Raw genomic sequence first — 12,865 nt, forward strand, 5'->3', positions numbered from 1 at the left:
GATCCTCCCCTTTCCTCTCCAACTACTGCCCCAACTACTTTATTCCCTTCATATCTAAGCTCTATCTATAATTGCTATCTGAAGCTCCTATTTTTCAGTTCTACCTAGATCCTCTGCCCTTTGCATTCCAGTGTAACAGCTCTCACCAAAATTTCTAATGACCCTTTTTCCTGGCCAAAGATCAGAACCAGTACTACATCCTTGTCCTCTGTAACTATCAGCTGTCTTCAACACCACTGACCAGGCTCTTCTAGAAATCTTGTCCTCCCTCATCTTTTGTGACTCTGTTCTCTCCTAGTTCTCCTAATGCTGTCTAATCACTTTCAGCATGTTGGAAAGATCACCTTCTTCATGCCTTTGCCTACTTTCTGTGAAGTTTGCACAGGGCTCTGTCTTTGGCCCTCTCTCCTTCTCCCTTTTCATCCTGTCTCTGAGCAATTTCATTCACAGACATGACTTCAACTGTCATCTGCGTGCTGATGACTGTCAGATCTACCTCTGACTGGCTCCAGACTGGCTTCCTCCCGTTCAAAGTAGGATCACAGCCTGCCTTTTTGACATGTCCTCATGAGCTGTCCAACCATCAGGTTAAGTTCAGTATGGTCCAAACATGGCTTTTGATCTTTCCCTTGAAACCCTCCCTACTATCTCCTTTTGCAGTCACTGAAAACAACACTTGCAGCATGTAACCTGGGTGATATATTTGACTTAGACTTCCCTCTAGGTCCTCACACCCAGGAAGCGTTTAAATGTTGTCACATCTTCCTGCATTGTCTAAGATCCAGCATTTTCTCTTTGTCCACACAGTTAAAATTCTCACCAAGGCCCTTATTTCACATCTTGAGTACTGTAACCACTTCCTCTCTGGCCTTGGCAAATGCACTCTTGCTCCTCTTTTATCCATTCAAAGCACTGCTGCAAAGCATGCCTTCTATGTCACCACTGTTTTTGTGTCCCTTCCCTACTGGCCTCTTCTTCTCTACCATATCAAACACAAATTACTCACCTTTTGCTTTTAAAGCCGTCATGGACTATCCTCTCCCTGTCTATCAGCTTTTGTCTGCTATTGAGATGTCAGTCCCCACCTCCATCTGGCAATGATTCCAGCCTTCATCTTTCACTTGTTAAATTTTCAAGCAAGCATCAGTCTGTGTTCCCACCCATGCTGCCCCTCCATGCCTGGCAGGAGCTTCCCATAAATGTTGCCAAGCCACCTCAATATCCTCCTTCAAATCCCTCCTTAAAATTTTCCTCTGCCCATGATGCCTACAAGAAACATGACACTGGTTATTTAGCCTTTGTGGTGCGATTGCTTATCATGTTGATTATCTTATTATTACCTTGTGCTCCCCTTGTCTGTTGCATCTACCTTTTGTCTTGTTTTATACTTAGATTGTAAACTGTTCAAGGCAGAGACCTTTTTTTTTTTTTTTTTTTTTGCTATGTGCTTGTCCGAGCTAGCACAATGGGGCTTGATGGAGGCCCCTAGGTAGTACTGCAATATAAATAATAGGATTGGTCCTCTTCTTTCTTACATCCCTTGATCAACAGTGGAATAGTTACTATTTCAATTATCTTTATTCTGATGTATAGGGGCATTTAAGACCTATTTATTAGGCTGTCTGCAGCCTAAGGCAGTACAATGGCTGACAGTTGGAAGGTTTTCATGGTAACTATGACTTCCAGAGAGTTAATTTCTTAAACTGAAATCTTAGATTCTGAAATACAAGATGTCAGCCTCCAAACAAAATCTTTCAGCTTGTGGAGCTATCACAGTGTAGCCTAATGGGACCCCTGATTTTTTAAGCACTTAATTCACTAGAGAATGTCTAAGTTAGAGGAAGCAAGATTGTGGAAGAGGGCTGGAACAGTGGAAATCAGCGTAGAGACAACAGTTAAATTCTCTTTTCTTGGGCATATTTTTAGCAAGTTGTAAAGTTGGGCGGGGGGGGGGAGATTATTCTACTAAGACTCTGAACAAGCTTTAGCTTTGTTTGTAAGTTTTATCTTGCACGCAAGATAAGAATCTAGTTTAGTCTTTCCCTGAAATTGAAAAGGTAAGTCATTTAGGTATGGCTGTGTTATTTATGAAAAATGCAAGGCCACTGTGATATTTGCAATCATTAAACATGCTAACAACCTGTTAGTATTCCTCAACTGAAAATGCAATAAACCTTACTAAAACTTTCCTTCTCCTAGAAAATTAAACTTCCCTATTGCTCTTTTTTTTCTTCTTAAAACTCATTCATGTAAGTATCATACATTTGGTGTATTCATCTAGCATGATTGGAACACATGTTCCATGCCCCAAAGCAGCAGATACCATCCATGTACAGGAGATCTCCCTATTCAGCTTAGGTTTCATTGGGGAAACTATTATTGTAAATTGGTAATTTAGGAAACATGATCTAATCTAGGTTTCAGAGTAGCAGCAGTGTTAGTTTGTATCCGCAAAAAGAAAAGGAGGACTTGTGGCCACTGCATGCATCCGATGAAGTGAGCTGTAGCTCACGAAAGCTTATGCTCAAATAAATTTGTTAGTCTGTAAGGTGCCACAAGTACTCCTTTTCTTTTTATAATCTAATCTAGTTTGCTGAAGTGACAATAAATCATGCTGTTGAGGCCTAGCTTTCTCCCACAAGGTTTTCTCCTGGGATATGACACACTGATGTTAAATTATTATTTTTTTCTTTACACTTACCTGAATATGCAATGATCAGTGATACAGTGTCTTTTCACTCTGACTGTTAAGGGAACACAATACAGAGAGAGACATTAAAATTCATGCAGGATAGTCCCATGGATCCAAGGGTCTCCACAGAGTATTGGGCATTTGTACGACAGTCCAATGCTTCCCTCCTATATTTTCCCTTTCTCCATAATGGCAGAGCTTTCTCAGGAGCTATTCTATCACGGGTTCCATGCTGCAATTATCCCAACCCCATTCTCCCTGAGAGGGATGGTCCCAATGTGTGGAAGAGGGAGCCACTGGAAGATGGTGTAAATTCCATGCAGGTTGAAGTGGAAGATGCTATGGAGAGGGGCTATCCAGTCAGTCCCATATCTGCCTGTCCGACCATGGATCTTGGACCTGCAATACCCCAGGTGTGTTGTATCCCTTAGAAGTATATTCCAGTGACCTATTGTAAGCTAAGTGGCCATCCCTCCCTGTCACTCTCTGGGGGAGGCCACACCTCCTCGCTGCCACATACCTGTAAAGATGAGCTCAAAAGAGGGGAATTAGCTGCACCTAGTGCTCTGGCTCTCTGGCCGGGCACAGCAAAACAGCTGTCTATGAGCCTCAGGCAGGGCAGTAAACAATTTGTAGGTTCTGACCTACAATCAGGGCAGAGCAGGTAAGCAGTCTGTGAGCACCAGCATAGCCTAGGGGCTCAGATAACGGTGCCTAATATGGGGAGCACCCCAGGAGTGGGGTGGCAGTGGGGACACGGGTCTGCCCAACTCCACCCCATCCCAGCCCAGGGCCCTAACACTGGTAGAGTGGTCCACCACTGGGTAATCAGGGATCTGCCCGCAACACACTGAACTAGAATCAGGGCCCCACTTAACCAGGTGGTCATCTAGTTCCCCTGGGCTACTTCCTACCATGGGGATTGGTACATCTATAATGTGGGGGTCCTCCGTCTTCTCGGGGGTCTCTGGCCAGTGAGATGTGTCTGTCTCCCTTGGCAGCTCCATCCCAAGTGACCTGCAGGGCCCACCTTTTGTATTTCCGCTTCCTGTCCAGCCCTTCCTCTTCCAGTTGGGCGGACATGGCTCTCCTGGTTCTGCCCACCGTGGGCATGTTGTGGTCCCTCCCTGTCACTCTCTAAGGGAGGCCACACCTCCTCACTACACCCATGTAGAGAATAAGAGCCTCCCACAGATCTGCCACTTATTCCTCCTCCTGGGATCTGGCATTTCTCACAGCTTGGTCATCTAGCTCATACTGAAAAGCAATAAATAAGCTTAATGTAGTTAATTTTATTTGGACCTCAGAAATATAGGCAATAAAAATGAAAACCTTCTGAAAACCAACTAAGACTTTATGAATTCTTATTTAAGTCTAAAAAAGTAACTGCCTCAGTGACTGATTAATTGTGGATTCTGAGCTCATTTCAATTTTGTGCAAATCCCTTAGAGTAGGTCTACACTGCAAAGTAAGCCCAGGATTTAAACTGAGGCTCAAGCCTAAACCCCCTCCTGTCTACACACAAATTACATTAACCCTGGACTCAGATGTTATGTCCCACAACCCCATGGGAGCGTAGGGTCTGAGCCTGACTTGAGCCAGGACCCAGGGTTCAAGCCCTATTGCTTTGCAGTGCAGACACAGCCCCACTAGACTCATGCTCTGAGAGTCCACCAAAAGTATCCCACAATTCCACAGGCTGACTTTCTTTGTCCTCTGGACAGTCAAGTTTTCCCACGCTGCACCATGAACAAAGGGCTATAGCGGCCACATTTTGGGAGGGCACGAAGAAGTCTGGGATATGGGTGGTTGGACTCAGGCCCACATAATGCAGTGTAGATACTGGAGTTCCAGGTTGGGACCCAGGGTTCAACAGTTCATAAACTGGGGTTACAAATGAGAGCAGACACTTAAACTCTAGTTCAACAAACGCAGGATCTGCTAACTCAAATTCTGCTAACACTAGGCTTACATTGCACTGTAGACATACCCTTAATGGCCCTGAAAATAAGGCCTCATTAAAATGTGGAACTGCCAATGAAATTGCTTTTCCAGCCCAGTAAATAGGGACCAAACATTTCTTTTAAGCCACCAGATATCTGAACTTGGTTGTATAATGCTAATTTCAATTATTTGTTATGTAATATCACATGAAGCAGGTGAACTGTGTGACTCAGTGAAAGGGACGTTATCAATTATTGATACATTCTAACAGTGTATATTTTGTGGGGCCAGACTGTGTTGTTACTTACATCAGTGTAAATCATGAGTAATCGGTGAAATCAATGGAATTACACTGGTGTAAAACCAATCAAAACCAGAATCTGATTCAAAGCATGCACGTACAGTTTAGAAGTTATCATAAGTGAAATATAAGTGCAGTGAACAAAACAGCATTTTCACCCTTACTCTTTGTGTTCCCTTAAAATTTATAAAAGGTCTTGTATGTGGCATAGATTTCTAGATAAAGCATGGTACTTAGTGTGATTTTCTTAAGGATGCTTTTCAATGATCTAATTATACATCAGTTTCTTTGGGGAGTTTTTCACTTTGTATAACATCCCTTTATATTTCTGAAAATTTCAGAGCCTCTAGAAGCTGGGCAAATTTTTATTTTTTCTTATGTGCTGCTATTTCTCACCCCCCCCCCCCCCCAAAACGATGCTCATTCCAAATTGGCTGCTGTTCATCTGGATGCACGCTTTTCAGAGAATAGGTCAGAGGGTACACTCTGGAGCCTTCATATGCCAAGATGACAAAAAATAAAATCAATTTCTATTCCCAAAAGAATAGAATGTCATTTACTATATGCTACTAATTTCTGTTGTCATGTAAACCCACAGACCAAGATGAAGACAAGATTTTGGAAGAACATCACATGGAAGTTTCAACATAGCTAGATAACAAAGTAATGTGGCCATTAAGGTGTTGTTAGGAATCTGGAAATGGGAGACCTACTAATGAGCTGTGAGGGAATAGCTGGGTGTAGTGAGAGTGGGATTTTCACTGTATGAACCATAATATATACCTAATTGTTGAAGAAGAAAAAGAAGTGTCACAAGTGGATTTCTATACTTGCAGTTAAAAGCAAGAATGTTTGAGAAAAGATTTGGACACTTTCTTTTTCTGAAACCTATTACCTACAGTAGATATTATTGCCACAGTCATGTTAAATTAACCCTTGTAACTTGAGGTGTCAGCACTTCACCTTAACTTGGATGTGCAACTTTTCTAAAGAGACAAGTTTAGATACCGAAGAGAAACTTACTTTTTCAGGCTGTCTTCTGCATATGAACTTGCTCTGTAATGTGGTGAGTTAGCTGTGTTGATGAATAGCATCATTTTCTATCTATTCATAAAACTCTGCAGCTGGGGTTTTCAAAGTAGACTAAGGGAATTAGGTGCCAATTTGCATTGAATTTCAATGAGAGTTGGGGCCCTTGCAGCCTTAGGTTCCATTGAATATCTTAGAACTTACTGTATATAATTGGTGTGAAAAACATAGGACATCATTTCTTATTTAAAAGATGGCTTTTGTTTGTGTGTTGTGACAATCTGAATCTAAAAAAGACAATATACGTGTTAAGCAGCAAAATACTGAGATTTTGATCTATTAATTTGGTAATATTAAATAAAATCCATCCTTAAAGATCTATGGGTAAAGTAAAAATGAAAAGACACCTGGTACCTCCTTGTAACTGTTTTACTTCTTCTCCTTACCCAATGGTCTGCTTTATTATAAATTAGGGACCAGTGCTTTTTACTTTCTATTTGTTTGCTTGGAAAACTCTACTGGCCCTGAAAGCCCTTGCACTTGTCCATCAGACTTGATTGGTCCGATGATAATGAAACCTTAATATTCTCATTCTGATTACATCTTCTAGTTTTTGCTTCCCACTTCAATTCCAACATAACTTTAGCACTCGAAAGCTTACAAACCACAGAGTGAGAGATTAATTTTTTGTAACATTTGAAAGTTAGTTTTCAAACTTCCAGATGATATGCAGCTGTGGAATTGGTATCTATCTCTAGCAGTTTTTGAGATAGCAGCCACTATCATGTCAAAATGTAAGTTGGGATGGGGTAGCAGGCAACGAGATAGTAATTGGACTGATGTACATTCACACGCTATCTCACAACCTCACAAGGTTTGAAATAAATGCTGTGCACCATTGGAAAGCTCATTGTAACAGCGTTGCAATGATGTATAGCATATGTTGCTAGCCCTGCTGCTCCATGAGATATCAGACTTCAATACTGTCACAGTCCAGCAGTGTGTTTTTGGCACCTGTCCAGGGCTGAATATAGTGAGTCTGAGACCTCCACCCATGTAATTTTCATTCCAGGACTATAAAGTAATTATTAGAAGTAGCGACTTCAGGAGGCATTTTATGGAATGATACCGTAATATGTTAAGTAGTGTTTTGAGTAACAAAAAATTTAACCTGCAGGTATTTACATGTGACTTCCTATTTGGAATGGTGATACATGTATTTATGAAATGTGATGCCTTTTGTTTTCCATGTGTACATTACTTTGGTTTATTTAAACCAAATTTAGCAAAAGAACTAGACATGAAAAACAGCATAGAGTAAATAATCCACATCAAATGACTTCCAACATGTTATGCCTAGACTAGAGAGAGCTTGATTCAAACTCTCATGGGAGAAAGGAAGTGGGCGGGTGGAAGGAAGGTTTGAAACAGTAGCATACCTGGTCGAGGTAAAAGGGGAGATAATGAAGAGACACATTGGGAAGCTCTTAAAAGATAAGCGTTCTGAATGGGTAAATGGAATTGAAATTGAAGCTGGCAACCATGTAATTACTGGGAAAGAAAATTATTATGCTTTTTATAGGCCTGAAGATTATGTAGGTAAAAATATTACTGTACAAAGTCAAACTCACATGTAGAGGAGGAAATTGAAAAGGAGAATATGCCAAACACACTTTCTTATGAGTATCTTGCTGCTTAAAAAAAAAAAAATCCCATATAAGTCATTCTTTTACACTCATCTTTTGTCATTTTTTTAAGGTATGTAGCTAGGAAGCTATTATGGATTTTATCTCCTGGGTAGTGAATACGATAGAACTCTCCCTATGTGCAGAGTTCAATAGCCTTTTTGTAAAAAGCTGCACCTGCTTTGTTGGAGATGTACCACACAAAAACAATCTACCAAAAAAAGTATTTTTTTTAATTAAAAAATCAGAAACAAAACCCTTCCCCAAGCAGAGATTTAATTCTGAATAATAAGAAGAGTCAGAGACTCCATGAAGTCCACTAGGGATTTTGCAATTGTTTTCACTTTTACATGGAAGGCTTTCAGACAATATAGGTTTTATCCTGCGGTCCATACATCACTCAAGATAAAATAAGGTAAGATAAGCCAGGCTGGAGTGCAACGCAAGAAGTTCTTGCCACAGTTGTTTTGGTTTTGGTTTGTTTTTTGTTGTTTTGGTTTTAAACACAATATTAACGCATAGTATCTGATTTCCAGAGCCTGTAAACTGCACCTGCACAAAATTAACATTTCAGTAACCTGCAAAACACAATGGGAGCTAGAACCACAAGTGTAGTTCCTAATTGTAAAGTCCAGAATTTCTTTAGGGAGGGGTGGGGAGAATGGGAAGAGGCTCACTCTTCAAGCCCCAGTGATAATTCTACTGTCTATTAGAAAATAAAGCAATTAAACTGTGGTCCTATTCCACTTTTGGGAGGCTAAGTCTCACTAGTCTCAATATTCTGCTCAGGGGAATTGTGCCTGGCCCCTACATAAACTATGGAGGAAAAACTCCTTAGATGCTCTTTCCCACCACTGCGTTCACAGGTATGTGGGGCTGCCCACAAGCAAGCAAATATAGTATATTTATTACATTTGTTTCTAAAGCTGAGAAAGTTTAGAGCCTATTTAATCTCCATTCTTTTTCATTGGTGGAATCAAAGCTGATGATACCTGCATCTGCACCTGAAGAAGTGGGTTTTTTACCCATAAAAGCTAATGCCCAAATAAATCTGTTAGTCTTTATGGTGCCACTTGACTCCTCATTGTTTTTGTGGATACAAACTAACACAGCTAATGCTTTGCTTAGGTATGTTTTTTATTACTCATTTAAGATTTTGAATTTAGTTTACTAGCAGTAATAGTAATTTGAATCTGAATTTGTGCTGCGATATTGGGCAACTACTTCTAGAATAACTGTGTTGGCCTTGTCAAGGTTCCTTCCCCACTCTGAACTCTAGGGTACAGATGTGGGGACCTGCATGAAAACCCCCTGAGCTTATTTTTACCAGCTTAGGTTAAAACTTCCCCAAGGTACAAACTATTTTACCTTTTGTCCTTGGACTTTCTTGCTGCCACCACCAAGCGTCTAACAAATATATAACCAGGAAAGAGCCTGCTTGGAAATGTCTTTCCCCCCAAAGTCCTCCCCAAACCCTACGCCCCCTTTCCTGAGGAAGGCTTGATAAAAATCCTCACCAATTTACACAGACCCAAACCCTTGGATCTTAAGAACAATGAAAAAGCAATCAGGTTTTTAAAAGAAGAATTTTAATTGAAGAAAAAAAGTAAAAGAATCATCTCTGTAAAATCAGGGTGGTAAACACCTTACAGGGTAATCAGATTCAAAACATAGAGAATCCCTCTAGGCAAAACCTTAAGTTACAAAAAGACACAAAAACAGGAATATACATTCCATTCAGCACAGCTTTATTTTTATCAGCCATTTAAACAAAACAGAATCTAACACATATCTAGCTAGATTACTTACTAAGTTCTAAGACTCCAGTTCTTTTCTGTTCCCGCAAAAGCATCACACAGCCAGAGAGAACCTTTGTTTCTCCCCCCCCTCCAGCTTTGAAAGTATCTTGTCTCCTCATTGGTCATTTTGGTCAGGTGCCAGCGAGGTTATCCTAGCTTCTTAACCCTTTACAGGTGAAAGGGTTTTTCCTCTGGCCAGGAGGGATTTTAAAGGTGTTTACCCTTCCCTTTATATTTATGACAGGCCTCATCACAGAATCTCTCCGTTAGCAATAGACCATTTTCATAGCCCGCTCACTCTGATTCCATAAATGTTCTCTCTTAAATAGGACATTACAGCAGTAATATATAACACTGGCAGAGAATCAATAAAAGGTTCTTCAGACCTGTTACGAGTATATATTGCAAATATGGAAAATAAAATTGAGCTAAAAACATTTGATATCTGTGCCATGCACTCCATTTATACCTCGGTAAGGATTAACTTAAATAGAACAGCAGTCCCAGTAGTTCTCACAGAGTAGGAGCTGTTTTTGATTTGATACTGCAGGTGGTTGCAAATCAGTGCAGTGGTGGGTCCAGGGTTTTCCTCTATATTAATAGGTTAGGAGACATTTTGCATAGTGTCATTTATTATGGATTGGTGCTACCATTCAAAAAGGGTCAGTATTCAAGTTTATTAGTGAAGGTTGGCAAACATATTTTCTTTTACGGATACTTTCAAATACTTGTTCTAAATATTCTAAAAGTTATTAGGCAAGATATTGATTTTACTGTTGGTTCACAACATATGTAATTGTATTAATGCAATTAAATAATTGAATAAAATGAACATCTGTCTCTACTAATGCATTAAAAATATCAGAAGGACAGGAAGCCTTCAGCTAAATTTTATACAAGTATCAGAGCAGCCTATTAATTTGGAACTATAAATAAAAAATATAGGCTAGTATTAATGGAATTGACTGTGTGTTTCTATTAGCCAGACATATTTCTTTTTTAAAGGTAAATTATTTGCTATTGAAAATGTAACATCCATATTCCTGAGGGAACAGAATGTCATTTGTATCATTTAAGCTCATATCCCTGATTTCCAATTGTCTTTTTTCAGTTTTAAATTCTGGTGATAGTCTCCCTTTTTGTGCAAAAAAGTATAAAGTGGCATTGTGCAGTGTTGCCTTGAATACCGTCAAGCTAACATAAATGCTGATGTAGTCATATGAATATATGGAATAGCGTCTCTAATTTGGTTATGTGGCAAAAGCAAACTACAACAATAACAGGGTATTGCTAAGTAATTTCACTGTGTCTCTGTACTAGAGGATTCATTTATTTTAATTCACATCAACCTCATTTTTATAGGAGGTTTCATTGTAATGGACAATAGTTATTAAAGAATGAGAATTAACTGTAATTTACAAAATGTGAACCTGGACTCTCTGTTGTTGAGCAAAATGCTGTAGAATGTATCAAACCCAACATATTTTTTTCAGGATGGTTGTTTCTGCACATTTCCTGGTCCATCCTTCCCTTCAGACACTAAAACCTGGTAAACCAGTGGCTTGCGGTATCTTAATTATTTAGGTGCCTTATTATACCTCCCTACACATACCCAAAAGAAGGCTCAGCAGTTGTTGCTCCAAATAGATGAAAAAAATCATACACGTTCCTACCACAGTCCAAAAATGCCATTCAGTAAATAAAGGGTCATAGTCATCGCAAAGAAAGTAAGCAAATGTACATACCCTGCTTCTTGTTCTAAAAGATGATTTCAGATCATTTAATCTAAAACAGTATCTCTTTTTCCTTAGGTGTATTAAGGAATCAATTGTTGGGGAAAAAAATCCAATATCTGCCCTAAAGTTAACTGAGCTGCAAAATTCCTGTCTGATGTAAACTTCTAGTGCTCTACACTTGAGTGATAACAAAACTTTTTCTTGGAAGATATTTGATATCCCGTTTTAAATTTACAATTGGCATTTCTGATTTTTTTTTCTGGTCACACACTTTGTTTCCTTTCAGGTTGAAGAGACAGCAGAAAGTGAGCTCTGGATTTGGGATCAAGCAAAGTTCCACGTATGATGCTGGCGACTCCACAGAGACAGTGAGCAAAGATGAGGGGAGCCAGCATGCTTCATAAAACAGCCCCACAGTGACAAGACTAACACTGATCATTAGGAACAGAGGAAAACTGATAAAGATTTAGAGGAAAGAGACACCTCTGACATATGGCAGATCTGTACAAAGAAATATGACATGCATTATTTCTAATATAGTATTCAGGACTCATATTCATATTACATTAGACTCGCAGGAAATGTGCTTGCTTCGATGTGTACCAAATCTGAATTGGAGTTTGCAGTCGTGCATTTTTCATTCTCAGCTCTCTTGATTGCTGTCTCTTAAAGCAAAAATCTGATTTTACTTATTGTGGCAATGTCCTAGTTTATCATCAGACAAACTGAATTCAAAACATGCAAGGTGAAGGCTACCTGGTTCAAATTTAGTATTGTCCAGAGGACAAGGCAATGAACTGGGAACCAGGAGACTTCAAATCTAATCCCTGCTTTGATGCTGACCTTTTGTGTAAATTTGGGCAAATCACTTTGCTCCTCCGTGCCTCAGTTTCCCCACCTATATAATGTTAGAAGGTGCATACATTCCTTCATAAATGTATTTGAGGTCTATAGGAAAAAGCCTTATAAATATTAATATTCATTTAGATTTCAAATCACCCCTCCTCTTTTATTTTTCCTGTTCTTGCCCCAGCCTCTCCCCCCACATACGTGTGCATGCATACAAACATGTACATATCAGCTTATTTTAAGGGCTTAACTGTGCTTTTGTTTAAATATCTGTTTTATTAATTCTGCGTGTTTAAGTATTTAAATCATGTTTACATATCAGTAGTCCTCTTATGTGAAGTAGCACTCTAAGCATTAGGATTTTCAAAATGACAAATTTTGAAAGCTTTGAAATACCATTCTCTTCAAATGTTAAAAAATGATGTGTAAGACCAGCATTTCTCAGCCACTGGGTCAGCGATATTCTCTAACACGGTCAATAGCAACTGTCCTGGGGTCATTAATAGGAATATGAAAAAAACCCTACAAGTTTTGGTTCATAGGGATTCTATAGACCTAATATGACAGTTCTGCAGTCCACTAATTACAGTGTGATGCTGTGTCCGTATGAGCCTGAAACGCCAAGAGGAATTCTTAATTTCCTGTTGAAACCAACAAGTCTTGCCACCCCTAACTCCACTAGCACATTAGATGCCCCTCCTCATTTTCCTTACAGTGGCCTACAATCCTTCTCCCTTTCCCATGTCTACATGGGCACCTGCCTGGCCTGCTCCCCGTAACTGCTGTCTTTGGGGAGATGTGGGGAATAGTAAGATTGTCTGATGTCCTTT

General features: G+C 39.6%; 1 protein-coding gene across 1 annotated transcript in view; it reads left to right on the top strand.

Moving 5' to 3' along the window:
* CCDC102B (coiled-coil domain containing 102B) overlaps positions 1–11,677 on the top strand; it is a 340,911-nt gene extending 329,234 nt beyond the window's left edge. Inside the window, exon 9 of the mRNA XM_074943138.1 lies at positions 11,473–11,677. Within this exon, the coding sequence (XP_074799239.1) occupies positions 11,473–11,590 (118 nt within the window). The 3' untranslated portion in view covers positions 11,591–11,677. The remainder of the gene's footprint in view (positions 1–11,472) is intronic.
* The last annotated feature ends 1,188 nt before the right edge of the window (positions 11,678–12,865 follow it).

Source organism: Natator depressus, chromosome 2 (genome assembly GCF_965152275.1).
Source record: "Natator depressus isolate rNatDep1 chromosome 2, rNatDep2.hap1, whole genome shotgun sequence".
NCBI classification, from domain to species: Eukaryota; Metazoa; Chordata; order Testudines; family Cheloniidae; genus Natator; species Natator depressus.